Here is a 19,503-nt window from a genome sequence, read left to right on the forward strand (position 1 = left end):
CAACAACCTGTGTGGGAGGCCTCTAATGTTTCTTCTGCACAACAGCCCTGTGTACCCTCCAAAGCAGCCATTTCTGCCTGGAGAGCTGATCCTTATAGTCTGGAGATAAGCTGTAATTCCAAAAGCTCTTCAGGCCCTACCTGGAGGTTGGTTGCCCCTAGGTTGAAAATATTCCTTGAAATTTGGAGGTGCAGCCTCAAAATGGTACAGTGCTTCAGAGTCCACCTCCAAAGCAGCAATTTTTGCCTGCAAAAATTCTCATAGTGCAAACCATTTAGATTCCACTTTGGGGAGAGAAACACAAGATAAAACAAAAAACAAAAAAATGCATATGATTGTATGTTGACCTGTCAGTCAGACCAATTTGTGCAATTTTTCCTCCTTTTTTTGGACATGAAGAGATCAGGTCTACGCATATGAGAACAAGTGTGTATAGGACATATTTTCTGTGGAACCAACACATCTATGTTCATCTTCCTGTGGCATGCATCATTTTGATTATGATGAGATATGGGCACATTGATGTGAGTGGCTGAGATGCAGAAAGACTAGGTAGATCTTTGCCTGTGGCTAAGCAAAACTTTCAGATCTTGGAATTCCCCAGCCTAATTTGTCCAAGACAACCTGGATTGCTGGCTCAGTCTCTGACAGCTATGATGGATGCAGCTATACTGCAGTGCCAGATGTCTTCCAATACTTATCAACTTCGGTTTATGTCCTTCAAAACTGCACATTCCCTGCAAACAAATAAGCAACCCCCCCAGGTATTTGGAAGAAGTGGGTGGCTTTCTCCCAGGCATCCTCTATTGTTAGGGAAAGGGGAATCTTTTGGTATGTGAAGGAGAATTCAATCATATGACTCCCACCTGCGGTCTGAAATAGTACAGCTCAGACTCAGGTTTACCTACCCCCTTTGAGAATTAGCTATGCAATCCTAAACAGTTAGATTATTCTAAGCTCATTGACTGCAGTGGACTTTGAAAGTGTAACTTTACTCAGGACTGCACTGTAGGCCTTGGAGGCAGGTAGCTGAATGTTTCAACATCAGGCAGTCATGGGTGGACCCAAACTTCAAGGCTCCTGAGGAGGCAGGGACAAAACCAGAGCACCTTGTGAATCATATCAAGTCCTTTTATTCTGTTTTCCACAGAAATACCTTGTAGGGCAACTTCCCGTACGGAGTCACAATACAATGAGGTGTTACACTGAAATACTACAAGTTCTCACAGAGCACAGCAGGACACACACATCATTTACAATGTTCAGATAAAGGGTTTTAGGTCATTGCACTTACAACTGTAAACTTTTGTTTGATGGGGTTTTTATACATAACCCTTCCCACCTCCAAAATAATAAAAAATTAAAAGGAGAGAAAAGGAAACAACTCAAGAGACAGGCAAGGGGGTGAGGAGGGTGTGGGAGGGACATGTCATGTGACAGCCACAACAACTCTATGAGACTCTGCTAGGCTTCGCAAGAAGAGGAGCAGTCCAAAGGAGCCAGCCACAAACACCAGGCTTTGTTTGTCGATCTCTTTGTACATGAAAGCAAGAGTTGGCAGGTGTGCTGGTCACTGAGATGGAGCCCCGTGGGAAGGGCCTATGAGCTGACTTGGTTTGTTGTTCTTCATACCACATGATAGTGCTTTTTAGTTTATTTTTTATACACACTGTACAGATATTTACAATGGAAGGGATGGAGGGGATTTTAGCAGCCACTGCTGAGAGAACCTGTAAGGGACACAAATTCAACCAAGAGCCCTGAAGAAGCATCCTCAGATTATGCACTTGCCATTGTTGGGAGTTCCTAGCTAAAGAGGCCTGTGTAGCTGAGGAAGGGCTGGTAGGCAGAACCACGACTAACTGGCTTGCTCAACTCATGATGGAAACGGAGCCCTGTTGGAGGGTGGGGTGGCCCTTCTTGCCATCCTAGCAGCAGCTGGATCCATGCTGGCCATAACAGCCTTCTGGCCTAGGCACAGTTCCAAAAGACCTCTTGGCTCCTGTCCTGCTGAGATATGAATTCTCATCTTCTCATAATCTCAGCTGCTGGGTGGTAGCCCCAAGAGGAGGCAACTAGCATTTTCTGAAGCTACTTTCCCATTTACAGAAGTTTGCTCCAATGAGACAACAGGGTGAGGTGCTATCTGGTCCAAGTGAGTGTTAAAACTGCAATCAGTTTGACAGTATTGGTAACCTGCTAACAGAGTTTGTTTGCATTGCAGTATATAACTTTTGTCTGCCTCTCCAGCACAAACACCAAAGCTTAAGTCAAGCGCTGTGACCTGTTTCTAAAAACTATTTCTTGCTGGTTAAGCATGCTGTGTTGCCTACCCTAGGTCACTGCTTCTAGTTTTCCATGCAGTGGATCATGCCAATGGTTCATCGAGTCCAGTATCCTGCCTCACACATTGTCAACCAGTTCCTCTGGACAGTCAACAACAGAATATAGAGGCCAGAGCCTTCCCCGATGTTGCTTCCTGGCACTGGGATTCTGAGATTTACTGTCTCTGAATGTGGAGGTTTCCTTTAGTCGCCAGATTCCCTTGGTGAAATCTTTCACACACTGCAGTCCTGCCTTTCAAGGAAGAGTTTTGCTTACTACATGTGCTACCATAGTGGAGCACAGAGGAATGGAGCCAAGGTTTTGTGGGTAGTATGATTGTATGTTGACAAAAACCCAAGTCCTGTTCTCAGCAGCCATTAAACAACTACCCACAGGACTTTCTAGCCATGATTTTACATTGCAACACAAGACTGTCTCTGTACTGGGTTTATTCAGAGACTGGGTGCATTTATGTGGTCTCTGTGGTGTCCACAACCTACAGCTTCAAATTGCACTTGTTTCACTTCATCCACCTAGTGGGGTGGGGTGGGGGATGACTATGTAACTTGTTTGGGAAGACAGCAGCTATCAGATGTCCCAGAAGGAAAGTGACAAGTTCTCATTCACCATGCTAGTTGGAAACAAGTTGGCAAACAAGAAGCATCAGTAATTGCTGTGTGAACTTATTGTTAAGAGGGTAAAGATAATTTATTGCTGTTCTCACCCACTGCAAAGCATGAGCATATTCTGATTGCTGATCCTTAAGAGTCCATGGGGAGCTGCCTTCATCTATAGTTATGTTCATGGTATTTCAAAGTAGCCCTCATTGGTTATGAGATCTCCATGTCACTGCGCAGTATGTATTTGAATCCCCCTCTGTCATAATATAAATATAATGTAATTCAGATTGATAACTGATGGCTATAGAAACCTTCTGTAATCTCACCAACTTCCTAAGGGCCACGAAACACAATCCCTTTTTAGGCATTTCAAGTGTACACAGTGAGCTTGAAAAATATAGTTGCAAATACATATCATAAAGAAAGATGCCATTAGCTACAGCTTCTTTTGGAGTGTATGCTTGATGACAAATTGGGCCTTGCCTTTGCAGAATATTTGAAAGGCCCTTCATTTGAGATGCCATATTTATTCAGTCTCTGTTCCTATTATCTGGCACTTTCTGTTGAGTTGCAGCATAAGAATACCCTAAATAAATAAATAAACTTTCCTTAACCTGCACTAAATGACTTTTAGTCATGACTTTGTTGTATTCAGGAACCTAGCAGAGATGTTAGCCCCTTAACTTCTCTCCTTCTCCTCTCCATTTGAAGGTTCATAGAGACTCACTCCCATTTTGTCTGTGTGTGAACAAGCTATGCCTTTCTATTCAGCCAGGCAAGAAATTTGTAATGCCCTCATTCCACCCAGGGGGACGGACCATTGTGAGTGAAAGGGATTGTGCTAGATGCTGGAATCCACGTTGAAAAGTATCTACATCCAAGTGCCATGAGCTATAGCTCAATTGCTCTTCATTCATTTAGGTTGTACTAGTGGGAACAGCAGCCACCTCTGAAATTGGGAAAGTAACACAGAGTAGTTCCTGGGCACTAGATGACAGAGCTGTTCAGATTGTCCTTACAGAGTTCATCAGTGGATCCCATTCTTGGAGGAGCTGCCTAGCTGGTGGTGATTCCAGATAATTTGTATTTACTGTTTGGCCAGGAAGAATGCCTCAGGTCTAGACAAAGCCTAGGCTCCCCTAGTAGTGGACTACTGGGACTAGTGGCTACTGCAAGGAAGGATGTGGCAAAGGGCAGAGAGAGCTAATACAGTCTGGTGGGGAACATCTGGTGTTCTACTCTGCAGGATAATTAATTACACTTCACAGTGTCACTGACAGGCCTTCAATAACAAGTGCATAAATCTGCTAATGGCATTCAATAGAGAAGATGAACCAACTGGAGAGGAAAAAAAATTAACTTCAAGCAAAGAACTGCAAGCATTCTAAGTAGATGAAACCGTGCAGAGAAGTAACAAGCCATGCTCTACAACAGACAGAGACAGTCAACAGCTCTATGGCTACCCTTTGGCAAAAGTGTCCCTCAAGTGGATCAAGCATGCCACTAATTGAAAACTTCATACACACAGGTGTTCGATATAAAGTTATCTATCCAGTTTCTCAATAGCACATTTGCAATTAAATCCTTATACATAACATTGAACTTATTAAATATTAACAGTTGTTTTTTAAAATTTTGTTATTTGATTGCATAGAACATTAGACATGAGAATCATTTTGCTGTTACCCACGGTGAATGGAAGCTCCTATGGGTCACGCCAATGAATTGTTGTTCTTGAGCATGCTCAGCGTGGACGAGAGACAGGCCGGGAAACGGACAGCACAAACAAATGGGAAACCAGAGCAACTGTACACTTGCTGAATTCTTTACAGCCTAAAAAAAGGGAGCTGCTTTGCAGGGTTTTCTTTCAGCTCTTGCAGGTGACAGCAGAAGGAGCTCTTTACTAGCAGATTCAATGACATTCTGCTCCAAGTAGCTCCTCTGTTGTTCTGAGCATGCCCACTGGTAATGGCTTAAGAAGGACTTGAATTGCACAGTAGTAGGAAGGAGGATGGCAGAGGCAAGCTCTCCTGCTCTCACCACACTGGATTGTGCTCTTTATAGCCTTCTGCACTCTATTGCTTCTACCGACAACAGCCCATGTGCTAATTCAGTACAATGCAAAGAGGAAAACAAACGTTCAGTACAAAGTTAAAAAAACAACAACAAAAGAACCTCACAAAAAATCCCAAAATAAAATCCAACCCCCCAATTGCTGGGTGTTGATGAGGTATACATGTAAATAAAAGTGGAATGATTAAGGCTGTTTTAGAAATAAAAATAAACCCCAGGCATACATAAAACAATGGGCAACACTAACAATGGAAAGCACTGCCATTTGAATGCTTTAGAATGGCTTCAGGATGGCTTTGGGGTGGCTGATAGACATGCCTGGCCAGCATTTGCTTCAGTCAAATTCAGCCAGTTTATGCACTGCCTTTCAGAGTCCTATGGCCTCTTTATCTCAGTAGTGAAACAGTGTTAGGTCCTAGTCAAAGTTCTCTACATCCCGAGTTTTCCACTGTAGGGACGATGAGAGGGGAACAAACACTGTGCATGTAGAAGGATTGACGGGGCAAACTGGAATGTGAAGGAGAACGGAGCATCCAGCTCCCAGCCCTCGATTCAAGCACATCTTTTGGAGAGCAGGAAAAACCTATGAAGATTCTAGAGTTAAAATTCAGTGTGAGAGAGAAACTCTGTGTATAATCTCAAGAAAGGGCCATGGCTCCCAAGATTAGACCTTAGGCACAAATGGAACCACAGCGCTGAATAGTCCTCTGGAGTCCCAGACATCTTCTCCAGCATCCGAGAGCAGCCAGCCTGTGTGACAAGCTGGAATGGGCCCATGTTCTGTAAACATTTTTTCTACATGATCGCTCAGACCACAGATCTGCCTTTACCCCGCAGGGCTCTTGTGACATAGACCGCGATGTCGACAACAGGTGGCTCCTGAAAGCCCTTTGTGACTGTTGGTTCAGATGTCCTCAAGGAGTTTCTTATGGGATCCACAGGCAGATGTATGCGCAAACACCTCTTCCGCCTTCAGTCTCACAGCCTAGTGGTTTTCCATGGTTTCAAAAGCTTGATGAGACAAAAAAAAAGGCAGAAATATGATATTTACAGCAATGTTAGCAGTCTGGTACCCACCGTACTGACCCCTCATGGTTATTTTCCAAGAATAGCGCTGAAAAAAACTCTTATGTTATTCTGCTGCCTTTTCCTTCCCAATGGAAAGGAAATGTATCAAAGCGATTGAACCATCGTCAGCTTCTCAACACTTGGGGCTTGTGTTGGGTGCTTGGGCATCCAAAGTGGCCGTTTGCGCCCGAAGCAGGCATGGGGGGGGGGAGGTGCTGCCGTGCCAGTCGGTGCACACACGCTGGTGACGGCACCTCCCCTCCCAACACTGCCTGCTGCCTGCTTCAGATGCCGAAGCACCTAACCCTACTTGGGGCTTTTCCACAGTGACTAAAAACTTCCTGACAGCACCCATAAAGCTCTGAGGAATTTCATTACTTTCCCACTAAAATCTGATTTTGGTGCAGCACCGAATGCGCTCCCTGTTTGCCACGTGTTTTGTGAATCCCAAGAAAACGCGAGTTCCTCCCCTTATCTGGGAGGGAATTCACAGTAACCTAAAGTGGAAGCTCAAAAGTCGCACTGGCTTCCTCCGTTGTTTCCTGACTCAAAATGATGACGTTTGAGATCTGACCAATGCTGTGCTTCTGCCTGCCTTCCTCCACTCCCCGTTGTATTTCTTTAAGATTCTGCACAGGATTTCATTAAAACACAGTTCCAAAGTAGCACAAGCACAACATACACACTTCCCCTCCAGCAAGATTGAACCTTCAACAGAACACTCTTCATCAGTGTCATGAAGAGAAAAGAAGCTGTGGTCAATTTCAGGCAGGGAGGCTAGGAACATTGTTAATTTCATCCAGCAGCCTCCCATGCTTCCCCCAAATACAAAACAAGCTTCTTTCTTTTACAACATAGGAGCCTCCTAACATAATTGCTGTTTCTTTTTCTTTAAAGCAACATGCACTATATGGGGGGAAGCGGGGAGGAAACTGATGACACAGGATGCTTGCCTGATGGGGCACACTTAAAACAAAGGTGCAAGCAGGCACCATGTTTCCCAAGCTATCTTTTAATTTGCATTGCTCTGAGAAGCTGGGGGGAGGGGGGATGAGCTGCACAGCATATGGAAAAGGGGAGCTCTTGGGCACTTATCCCATGGAAGGGGGAGGGAGGGAGGGAGGGAGGGAGGAGGGAGGTTGGCAATGAGCGCAAGACATGAAAACAAGTGTGTGTGTGTGTGTGTGTGTGGGTTATGCCATTATGTTGTTGTGCAAACTCAGATTGTTTTTAGGAAGGGAAGGGAGGCGAGGCAGGAGCCAGAAACGCCAACTCTCCAAACGGAAGAATAAAATGCAAGCTGTGAGTGGACTCCTGGACAGTGCCAGAGAAACCCACAAATGTAGAATACCAGACACAAAATTGGGGCCGGCATCCAGCAGTCCGTGGGGAGGATAAGGCCTGAGTGAGGAGGCAACAGTTTCTAGCCAAAGTTTAGGACAAAATAATATTCAGCATTTTCCCCAAAGAGCCGAGCTCTTTGTTCTCATCTCTTCTTTCAGCTGGGATGATGACCCAGTTCACTTTGCATTGTACAGACAGAAGCAGGAGTTTTAAGAAGCTGCCCACTTACCTGAGGTGATATACACTCAAATTCCACACACCCCATCCCAATTTTTTTAAAAAACAGCATCCAGTCCTTTCAGTGAGCTCTCTAAAATGGAGAAACCGACAGCCATGAAAAGAGATTTTGTTGTACAGGGGGAATATGTTCCTAACATATCAATCAACTAGAGTTATCAGGACAAAAATGCCCTCCCAGTTCTACCGAATCTGACTGGTGGGCTAAGCCCATGTACAGTAGCTGTGGGTCGACAGCATTCTGAAGTTTAGGGGGAGAAACATTTCAGAGGCAGCACCATCATTTTCCATGTATCTTTTCACGGTGTTAGGAGGAGGAAATGTTCTGCATAGGGGCTACACAGTATTGTGTGTGTGTGTGGGGGGGGAGAGCAATATACACAATGATTCCTTATTTTCCTTCTCCTATAACAGCCTTTGCTTTCTGTGACAGAGCAAACATGGTGCCTGCTGCCTCCACTGAGCAGGTTCCAAATAACAGCTGCTGCTCCAAGAATGGCCACAGTTGCCTACTCCTAAAGATGAATGCCTAAGGACGTGGTCTCACTTGACAAAACTCAGAGGCAAAAATCCTCATTTTGTGCTACCTGTCATGCTGCCTGCTGTCCATCATGCCGTACACTTTATGCGCATGGCAGAGTAACTGTCTTGCAACACTGAAAGGATTGTGATGCTCTGATGCACTCTATTCCTTCCCCCTCACAGTTTCTCATCCTGATCTATAGGCATCTGAATATTCAGGCCTCTTCTGCAGCAGCCTCTTGCCTTTCACCTCACTTCTCCTGTGATTTCGTCTTCTCCTTTAGTGTTGTGTCTCTGATCTCCCTGCCTCTGAACTTCCCCTTTCTAACAATGACCATGGCTCCCTCAAGCTGCCTTACACTTGCCAACTCTATGATTATTCTGCCACCCTAGCATCCCACAGTCTCCAATCTGCTGCTCACTAGTTTTAACTACCAACTTGGCCTCTTGGCCCTTTATTCTTTCCAGATACATTCAACCTTTGATACCATCAGTTGTACTCTTTTCCCGGATTCCAGCTTCTCCTTTGGTTTCTGAAGCCCTGTTTCCATTTTTCTGACTGCCTGCTTTGTAGACTCCCTCTCCTTGTCTCTTCCATTTCCTGCAAAAGTCCCACCAGCCCCTGCACTGGCTTCCTGTCACATTTCATACCAAATTCAAGATTCTAATTTTTAAAAACCTCACAAGTCTTTGACCTTAAGCTGCATTGATCCCCGCCTCATTTATGTATTTTTATTAATTTATTGATTACATTTGTATACCACCCTCCCCATTCTGCCTTAGATCCTGGCCTGCCAGCTCCCTTAAGTCTGTTTATTTGTGTCTCTGTGTTTCCCATCATGCCCCTCCCTGTGCCTGGACTGGCTTCTCATCTCATAGATGTAACAATAAATAAGATTTTCAGTGCCTTCCTTTCGTCTTTCAAGTCCTTCTGCCTTTTCTTTCACAAAGTTTCATCCCACCCACATCTCTCTTGCTCCTTCACTCACTTTTGATGCTCCCATAATCATTCCTGCTTTCCATTTTCTGTTCCTCATCTCTTCTTCACTCTACCAAACCAGTCATTTCTACATAACACAATCTGTAAGGGCAAAGATTTCCTGTAATTCTTCACAGTGTATAATGTGAACATTAAGCAAGTTACAATGGACTACCCATGGTCCTGACTTGGACATTATATCTGGGACAAAATAATAAAAGTAATAATATTTATTTTTGTATCTTGCCCCATTTCAATAAATTGGGGGGGGGGTTCTACCTCTTTATTGGGGAGGCAAGCCTTCCTTTCATTTTTGACAGTGAGATGTTCTTCTTGATGTTCTAACTGGCTTCAACCAAAGGCCTAGTGCGACAGCTAGTCTTACAGGCCCTGTGGGACTGTTTATGGTCCTGCAGGGTCCTCCTGATCTCCTTTGGCAGAACATTCTACCAGGCTGAGGCTAAGGCCAAAAAGGAATCTGAAGCACATTTTGGTCAGATGACTTCAATGCTCTTTTTTGGGGGAGGGGGGTGATGGAAGAGGTGGTCCCCGCAGATATGCCAGTTCTAGACCATTTAGGGCTTTAAAGTTTAATCCCAAAATGTTGAACCTCTTTCAGTCTCCATTTTGGTGTAAATGCAGCTGGGAAAACACTGGTGTCATATGTGCTCTTCGCTGGGTCCCATAGCTGTCACATTTTATCCAGTTGGAGTTTCCAGAGCAGTCTCAAGGGAAGTCCTGTGTAGAGTGAGTTGCAGAAGTCTGTCTAGAGGTAATAGTTTCATGGAGCACCTGGCTAGGTCCACTGCTGAGAGAGAGGGCACAAGTTGCCATACCTGGCATAGTTGAAAAATTTCCAGGCAAGCAACATTTGTGATCTGGATCTCCACTAGAATAGAGGCATAACATTCCAGAATCATACCCAGGCTCCTGAAAGAAGGCACTAGTGTTAATTTGCCACTGTCAAGGGTCAGGAACTGCATCATTTGTCTCTCTGCATGCTAACCCAGCCAGAGGATCTTCATCTTGACTAGATTTGACTTCACCTGACTCTGTTTGAGGCAGTCCACTACTGTTTCCAGACACTAGGCCAGGCAGTCCAATGGTGTTGATATATGCCACCCATTAACAGAAAGAGCTGGGTGTTGTAAGCATACTGATAGCAACACAGCCCAAACCCCTGGATAAACTGGATGAGGGGTGCATGTAGATATTGGGGAGAGTATTTGTTCCTGTGGGACCTCACAATTGGGGACCTGATGTTGATGATGCTCTCCCCTTAATGCCACTCTCTGTCACCAACCTTGGAGAAAGGACTCAGCCAGTTGAGGGCTGTGCCTCGAATTCCTGTGTCAGCTAGGCAGTGGATCAGAAGCTCATGGTCAAATGTGTTGAATGCCGACATCAAATTTAGCAAGACCAGCAGTGCTGACTTGCCTAGATCCAGTTTCTTCTGAAGGTCATCCATCAGGCAACCAGAGCTATCTCCACCCCATGACCAGGCCAGCAACCAGATTGTAAAAGATCAAGTGCTGGCATCTCTTCCAAGAACCCCTGCAGCTGATCTGCAACCACCCATACAATTATCTTACTCAGAAATGCTAGATGCAAAATTGGGTGGTAGCTGGGTTGGAAGGATCCAACTCTTGTGGCCTATCTACAGCCTCTTTAAGTCTCTCTGAGAATGTCATTGAATCCAAGAACAGGGTGATAATATCCTAGAGAGGAATCCAAATTTCTTCACCATTGATTTTCACCAGCCATGAAAGACATAGGTCAAGAGGGCACATGGTTGGCCAGGCAGCTACAGGGGCCTTGTTCATGTCAGCCAAGGAGAACAGACAACAGTGTTCCAAAGTAGGATCCTGAGACAGCCAATGAGCCTCTAGTTTACTATCTGCCTCAAATCCAGCATGAAGGTACTAGCAGAGCAACAAGATTTTCTCTGCAAAAAACCTCATAAAAGCCTCAAAGTTAATATGCAATTGTGGAATTTGGGATGGTTCTAAAGATCAGATTGTCTTGAACAATTGTGCCAGGCGTGAGATAATGAGGGCAATGGAACCTATAAAGAATTCCTTCTTGGCTACCTTCACTGCCATCTCATAAGCATTCATAAGTGTTTTATAAGTTGTTCTTGATGCTTCAACACAAGTTTTCCACCAGACTCGCTCTAGCCATCTCAGCTCCTGTTTCCACGTGCTTAGCTCCATAGTATACCATGGAGCTGGCTTTGGGTGGGAGTACAGAGAATGTTTGGGAGAGATTTCGTCAATGGCATTGGAAAGCTGGCACTGCCAGTCCTCCACTAGTGCATCAACTGAGTTGCTGGGAGCCACTGGATCTTGCATAACATTCCAGAATCTAATCAGATACATAAGTCTCCTTATGTGAGTGAAAATCTGCTCTCTTCTTATACAGGGATGTGGTGATATGTTGATCTGAGCCTTTAGGGTGAAGTGATCCAACCATGGCACTTTGGCTATTTGGGCAACATTTATTCTCATATCAAAGATCAAATCCAAGATGTGGCCTGCTTGATGTGTAGGGCCAGCAACAAATTGGATGAGCCCTAGTGTTGCCGTGGCTTATACTAGATTCAAATTTTGTGAGCGGTCAGTCTTCTTGGTGTGGATTTTAAAGTCTTCCAGAACCAGTAGCCTAGGGAACTTTACAGCCCACCCAGTGACCAATTCCAGGAAATATGGCATAGCATCTACTGGTGTGTTAGGCGGCCAGTATACCAAGTAGATGGCCAAACTCTCCATTGTGCCCCACACCAGAACCACACATTCGATTCCTGAGATCTTTGGGACAGGGAGTGCCTCAAAGGAAAAAGATTCTTAGACCCTACTGCCCTCTTGCCTGAGATTGATGAAGGACTGAAAACCCAGGAGGGTAAGTTTTCCCAGGTTGACAGATTCACCCTCCTGTTTCCAGGTTTCCATCAAGCGAGCCAGGCTCCACAATGAAGTCATGTAGGGTTGTTGTTGTTATGTGCGAAGTCGTGTCCGACCCATCGCGACCCCATGGACAATGATCCTCCAGGCCTTCCTGTCCTCTACCATTCCCCGGAGTCCATTTAAGTTTGCACCTACTGCTTCAGTGACTCCATCCAGCCACCTCATTCTCTGTCGTCCCCTTCTTCTTTTGCCCTCGATCGCTCCCAGCATTAGGCACTTCTCCAGGGAGTCCTTCCTTCTCATGAGGTGGCCAAAATATTTGAGTTTCATCTTCAGGATCTGGCCTTCTAAAGAGCAGTCAGGGCTGATCTCCTCTAGGACTGACCGGTTTGTTCGCCTTGCAGTCCAAGGGACTCGCAAGAGTCTTCTCCAGCACCAGAGTTCAAAAGCCTCAATTCTTTGACGCTCGGCCTTCCTTATGGTCCAACTTTCGCAGCCATACATTGCAACTGGGAAGACCATAGCCTTGACTAAACGCACTTTTGTTGGCAGGGTGATGTCTCTGCTTTTTAGGATGCTGTCTAGATTTGCCATAGCTTTCCTCCCCAGGAGCAAGCGTCTTTTAATTTCTTTGCTGCAGTCCCCATCTGCAGTGATCTTGGAGCCCAGGAAAATAAAATTTGTCACTATCTCCATTTCTTCCCCTTCTATTTGCCAGGAATTGAGAGGGCCGGATGCCATGATCTTTGTTTTCTTGATGTTGAGTTTCAAGCCAACTTTCGCACTCTCCTCCTTCACCCGCATCAACAGGCTCTTTAGTTCCTCTTCACTTTCTGCCATTAGAGTGGTATCATCTGCATATCTGAGGTTGTTGATATTTCTCCCTGCAATCTTGATCCCAATTTGTGACTCCTCTAATCCCGCATTTCTCATGATGTGCTCTGCATACAAGTTAAATAGGCAAGGCGACAGTATACAGCCTTGCCGAACTCCTTTCTCAATTTTGAACCAGTCAGTGATTCCATGTTCAGTTCTCACTGTTGCTTCTTGACCTGCATATAAATTTCTCAAGAGACAAATAAGATGCTCTGGTATTCCCATCTCTTTAAGAACTTGCCACAATTTGTTGTGCTCCACACAATCAAAGGCTTTAGCATAGTCAATGAAGCAGAAGTAGACGTTCTTCTGGTACTCCCTAGCTTTCTCCATGATCCAGCGTATGTTGGCAATTTGATCTCTAGTTCCTCTGCCTCTTCGAAATCCTGCCTGTACTTCTGGAAGTTCTCGGTCCACATATTGCTGGATCCTAGCTTGTAGGATTTTGAGCATAACTTTGCTAGCATGAGAAATTAGTGCGATGGTGCGGTAGTTTGAACATTCTTTGGCATTGCCCTTCTTGTAGGGTAGAGGTCTTATTGTTTATGGACCTGGTGTTGCACAGCACCAATGTCACAGAGTGGATTTTCTTCCTAGCTCCACCACCATCATTTCTCAGGATCGGATAATGGTTAGAAGGGGTGTGAGCATTCCTATACCTCCCACTCCTTCATTTCAGCCACCGCGTCCCACCTCCGTACTTCCCACAATGCCCAATCACTGGGATCCCCATCCCCTGACTGGCCTCACTGCTAGCCACACCTTTTCTTTTTATGCTTCCCTCCTCCCCTGGACATACTTTACTACTGTAATGGCCAAAATGACCAGCTGGATTGTGATAGTTGGCAGGAGGTGGAGCTCTATCAACATTTTATTGTGTTTTTTATAGTGTTTTAATACTATATGATGCTTTAGCCACTGTTGTAAACCACCCTGAGCCTGCTCTCTGAGGATGGGTAGTATATAAACTATAAATAAATATAAATCAATAAATAAGTGTTTAGCAGCATTAGAATGCACATTTGATTGAATGTGGCTCAAGTAATTTAAGGTGGCAAATTGTAGTAAGCACAGCGAATACAAATGGCTCCTTCAAGTTGTGCCTCATATCAGGGACAGTATCAGAATAAGGGGTGGGGGAATTATCTGGTATCTAGTCGCTCCCCTGAATGAGCCAGATGCAGGTCTAGAAGCAAGTGGTGACACTCACTCTTATACCCAGAGTCCAGAGCAGCAGACTGAATTCACTGGATTCTTCATAGGTTTTTCCACTGCAGTGATGTGATCTTCATGTATTTTCCAAAATCCCTGCTGTGGTGAAAGGGAGAGAGTGAGAGCAAAGAGAGGAACTATTAGAAAAGAGAAAGAAAAAAATCTACAAGAGAGAAAAGAAGGTGTCTTGTAATTGGATGAGTTAAGGGAGCAGTCAACAACTCCCCCCCCCCCCCCACAGTGTCCAGGTATTGGGACAACTGTAGTCTTGCAATGTAATCAAAGCCTCAAGTAAGAAATCACTGCAGGGGTCTCAGGATTGCCTTGGCCAAGAAGAAGAAGAGTTGGTTCTTATATGCCGCTTTTCCCTACCCAAAGGAGGCTCAAAGCGGCTTACAGTCGCCTTCCCTTTCCTCTCCCCACAACGGACACCCTGTGAGGTGGGTGAGGCTGAGAGAGCCCTGATATCACTGCTCAGCCAGAACAGTTTTATCAGTGCTGTGGGGAGCCCAAGGTCACCCAGCTGGCTGCATGTGGGGGAGTGCAGAATTGAACCTGGCAGGCCAGATTAGAAGTCCGCACTCCTAACCACTACACCAAACTGGCCAAGGCAAATGAAACATGTCTTGGAATTTGTCTGACAGTTCTAAGGTTATTGGTGGTTGTATATATGGAAGGCCAAAAGTGACTCACCTGGGTGGCCTTCTCTCACCAAAATGATGTGAATTTTTTGCCAAAAGCTGACACAGCTATGGATTTAAAGAAAAGAGAAATCAATGCCTGACACAGTAGAACATGCACATTTATCAGTTCCAGAGAATGGCTTGTTGTCAGCCCTACTTTCTTTTCTGTCCCGTTGTTTAGTTGTACAACCTATTTTTATTCCATAGGTATCATTCCCTTCATTTATCTATCTAGTTATCAGTCTTTGTCCCAACAGCTCTGTGATGAAACTTGTTTTATTTGTCTCCTATAGTTTAATCATTTAGCTTTCAAGTTTGGAGCTAAGTCATGGAGAACTTATCTTAGCAGTGGAACTCAAGATCCTAAGTTCAACTACTGACATATTTATTTACTTATTGTATTTATATACCGCCCTCCCCAAAGGCTCAGGGTGGTTTACTATACAGGTAACATCATTCCTAGAACAACAAAGTGAATAACAACAACAACATTAAGGAATGGTGGAACTACAAGAAGCCTCAGTTCAACTCTTACTGAGACCCTGTATAGATTTGTAGCAGTTGTAGTAGGAGGGAGCGGCTAGAGGGCCAATTGGAAGCAATGGTCCACAACAGAAAGGCCTGGGAAAGGGATAAGCCCTGCTAGTCAGCAGTGGGTCAGAGGGAACCTCTGCTTTAACTCAGCATGGCAGCTTCATATGTTTTTACAAGTCCTTTAGCAACCCTTGCAGCCAAAGGACTAATTGTCCTGCAGGACATCTGATGCTGGTGGATTTGGCTTCTTCAGTAGAGCATCCCTCATGCTTTGGGACAAGTCTCCAAGAAAAGCATTTTCTCACCTTCAGTCAATTTGCCTGCTTGTTCTGCTGCACCTCCTGGCAGGATTTTGGAGAAGACACTCTCTCCTTCTGCTCCTGGCTGACCAGCTGCTGCACCAGCAGAAGTGGGTGCTCCAGCTGGCTTAGGACCCAGCTTAATGCCTGTTTAAGGAAACCACATGAAATGTGTTTAAATGCAAGCCCCATCCTATCGCTTAGGGCCAGCCTAGGTGGCATCAGCAAAACTGTCTCTCCTTTGACCTCTATCCTCCATCTCAGACCAGGAAAAAGGTGAAATGATAGACACAATATTTCTAAGAGTATAAAAATCTTAACATTTGAATATGCATTGCATAGTTGGTGAGATATCGATATAGAAGCATATGACATTACTTTAAATTGGAGTGTCAGTCCCCAGCTGAACTACTGCTTCTTTCTCTACAAATAGAAGAACTGCAAGTTATTATAGCTATGGAAAGCAGACCAATGTTCCCTATGTGCTTTCAAGCATCTTCCTTGTGTTTTCTATGACTTGTACACTGCTAATTCTATACTGATTGGCATATTTTCTGTACTACCATGGCTAAATATTGGACTAGTCAAAAGCGTTCACCATCTACTTGAACTTGCTTTAAAAGCTTTTGTTTTCTGTAGTGTGTTATTTTGGAATTTACTGTCCTGAGCACAAGCTAAACCTTAATAATAGTAATAATAACAGTAATATCTGACTGTATCTAAAGACATATGCATGCACATGAACGTTTATGCCAGATTAAAATGTTGTTGGTCTTAAAGGTGTCACTGGGCCCTAACTTTGTCTTGCTGCTTCAGACCAACATGAATAATAATAGTGCTAGTAATAATAATAATGTCAAAGACAACAATAATGATAATTGAAAGTTAATAAGCTGCTGGCATGACTTCCTTCCAGTGACATATGCTGAAAAGGAGCCATCTACAAGAGAGGAAAGCTTGCTTACCTCCTGCAATTGTTCCCTGTGGCTGTGTTTGGGGTGCTCTCCCCACCTGTGGCACTTTTGTGGTAGGCTTGGATGCATCTGTCTGTTCTGTTTTAGGCTGTAATAGTAAGCAAAGATTTAAAATAATTTCTTCCCAGTGCAAAATAGAGTACAATAATTGCAGCATGAAAGCCAACTCAGAGGGGCTTTTTGCACGCCTTCAAAATAGCACAATGGTTGCCAATTGAAAACGCTACTGATTTGCTGTTTTGCACAACGTCGTCGACAATCTGCCACACACCTGAAACCAATCTGCAAAAAGCGCCTTCTTGTAGCGCTTTCAGGGAAATCCCCAAAAGTGGATTCACCCTCCGGAAAGCGATACACTCCTGCAACCAATCTGCAACACTAGCGAAAAAGACCTGTGCGTTAACATTGTTGCGGTTTCTACAAAGTCCCTCCCCCTGGCTCTCTTCTCTGATCTTCCGGCGAAGCGATCGCCATTTTTTTTTTCTCCGAGCGAGTGGGGATAAACGCACCAGCGAGCCTCTTTCAGTTTAGAGGCTTCCCCGGCTTCAGTCCCTCCCCTTCAGTCACTAAGCACAAAGAACAGAGAAGCCCGTTTGCTGATGTATTTTCCCTTTATTTTTTACACATTCATTCAGCCGAAAATCGGGCCCATGAGGGGGGGGGGGATTTTTTTTTTCACTCGGAGGGAGCGTGGCAACGATCAAACGACAGCTCAAACACCCCAGGCAGCTGGATGGGTCTCTCCGTTGGAACGAATTAACACAGATTCGTTCCAATGGGTCTGTTTTTTTTTAAAAAAAACCTTTCTTAAAGGGAAAGGGGCTGTTTGGGAGCATGCTAACGGCTGCCCATTGGCTGCTTGACGGCCAGGGGCGGGATGAGCTCGGCAATAGCGCTTCCTTTCTAGCGATTTCTGCCGAGACCGGAAGCCTGTGGGAAACGCTACAAAACGCAACTGGATTCCACTACAAAGGCAGGTATGCATAACGACGAATTCCACTATTTTAAATGGCGATTTTCCATTCAGTGACCAATTTGCTACAAAGATCCCGGTGCGTAAAGCCCCAGAATGTTCCCCTCAGAATTCTTATCCAAAATGTAATTGGCAGGTCATTGGTTGTCACTAATCAGACCCTTAAGTAACCCTGTTCTCTATTAGATGCTGTATCCCACCTGGAAAAAAAATCCCGGTGTTGCTGAAGCACGATCTATGATCTCAGCCAAGGCCAAACACTTATAGTGTAAGGCCTCATTCTCACTTCTTGTTTTTTCTTTTGCACATGATCTTCCACAGCTCTTTCCAAACCTGCCATTCAATGTGCCAGTGAACAGAACACCTCATCTGCAACATTCTAGGACCTTTCTCAGTTCCTGTAATACATCTGGTGGGAAGACTTTATACTGTATAATTCTGTCTGCTGGACTGGACAATAATCCATGCACAGTCAGTGCCATTTCTGCACACACCCCATTGCATTAAACAGACCTTAGTTCTGTTCAGTACTCTCACCTTTATGTAGACCTGGGGTGTCCATACTGTTTCTCTCCAGAAGTCCATGGACTACAATTACCATGAGCTCCTGCTAGCATGCTGGCAGGGGCTCAAGGTAATTGTAGTCCATGGACATCTAGAGAATCACAATATGGGCACCCCTGATGTAGACCAAGAAGTGGTACAGCCAGGAGTTGCACCAGTGGTTGCCTACTCTACAACTGGCAGCAAGCAATGGGGAAGTGCTACTTACTGGTCCTGCTTGGTGAGCGCCAGGTTGTGCTTGGACGGTTGACTGTGGTTTGCCTAGTGGCTGGGGCTGCCCAGGCTGCTGTTGGGCTGGCCGTGTGGAGGGTTGGGCTTGGGTCCCTGGAGGAGGCGGCTGTTGCTGCTGTGGTGGTTGCTGCTGCTGAGGCAGCTGTTGCTGCTGTGGCTGCATCCTGGCTTGCTGGGGCTGTTGCTGAGAAGCCTGCGGTGCAGGAGCTGCTGAGTGCTGCTGAGGCTGCCTGCCTGCCTGTTGCTGCTGCCTGCCTGAAGCCTGCTGCTGCTGCTGCTGCTGCTGCTGCTGTCCTGCTTGCTGCTGCCTCGCTTGCTGCTGCTGCTGCTGCTGCTGCTGTTGTGGGTGGGAAAGTGGCTCTGCTTTTGGCTGCTGAGGTGATGGCCCATGTTGCATTTGCCTCTGTGGTTTTTGGGACTCTGAGGTATGATGGTAGCCAGACGGCTGCCGGGACTGCTGGGAATATTCTGAAGAGCTGGAAGGATAACCTGGCTGTGTCCTCGTATCTGCTTGCTGAGCTTTCTTCTGGGAAGAGGGTGGTCCATGTCCACGTGATTCATGGCGGCCAGGATCTCTTGGATGTTGTCTGGATGACCTCCTTGGCAGATCATCACTGGAGTGCCGAGACGATGAGGTGTGCCTCCCATAATCTCCATGGTGCCTATGTTCTTTGGAAGAGGAATGACGTGGGTGGGAGTAATCATCGTGATGCCACAAATCTTCATCTGGGGGTTCGTCGTAGTCATGATAGGTGTGCTTAGCTGTACCCCTCTTCTGGGAAGATGAGGAGTGGCCACCATAATGCCTCATCCTCTCTGAGCGAGGTTCCCTTGGCTTATCAAACCAGTCTGTCTCCTCCTGACCCAAGTGATAGGCTTCAGAAACCAAAAACAGATCACAGTCAATCTCCTGATCCAAAGGTGTGAATTAGCCCAGGTTGAAGCCATGCAATGAAATAAAAGAATACAAGGTGCTTATCACATGCATATATGGTATGCCACATCAGCCATTCATGAAATATATAAAAAAGGAATCTTATCTCATTATCACACTGAACAAGCAGTGAGCACCAGTAGGACATGCAG

General features: G+C 45.3%; 1 protein-coding gene across 3 annotated transcripts in view; it reads right to left on the minus strand.

Annotated features, from left to right (window-relative positions):
• Positions 1 to 1,117: 1,117 nt before the first annotated feature.
• BSN (bassoon presynaptic cytomatrix protein) overlaps positions 1,118 to 19,503 on the minus strand; it is a 373,610-nt gene continuing 355,224 nt past the window's right edge. Inside the window, exons 7-12 of one of the 3 annotated variants that reach the window (XM_077326011.1) lie at positions 18,395 to 19,293; positions 16,641 to 16,737; positions 15,682 to 15,822; positions 14,853 to 14,908; positions 14,158 to 14,255; positions 1,118 to 6,029 (exon numbers count right to left, since the gene is read on the minus strand). In XM_077326011.1, the coding sequence (XP_077182126.1) occupies positions 14,868 to 14,908; positions 15,682 to 15,822; positions 16,641 to 16,737; positions 18,395 to 19,293 (1,178 nt within the window). In that variant the 3' untranslated portion in view covers positions 1,118 to 6,029; positions 14,158 to 14,255; positions 14,853 to 14,867. Of the gene's footprint in view, positions 6,030 to 14,157; positions 14,259 to 14,852; positions 14,909 to 15,681; positions 15,823 to 16,640; positions 16,738 to 18,394; positions 19,328 to 19,503 lie in introns of those variants that run through there. The other 2 variants (XM_077326010.1, XM_077326012.1) reach the window with 2 other exon arrangements.

The sequence above is a fragment of the Paroedura picta genome, chromosome 3 (genome assembly GCF_049243985.1).
Source record: "Paroedura picta isolate Pp20150507F chromosome 3, Ppicta_v3.0, whole genome shotgun sequence".
Lineage (NCBI taxonomy): Eukaryota > Metazoa > Chordata > Lepidosauria > Squamata > Gekkonidae > Paroedura > Paroedura picta.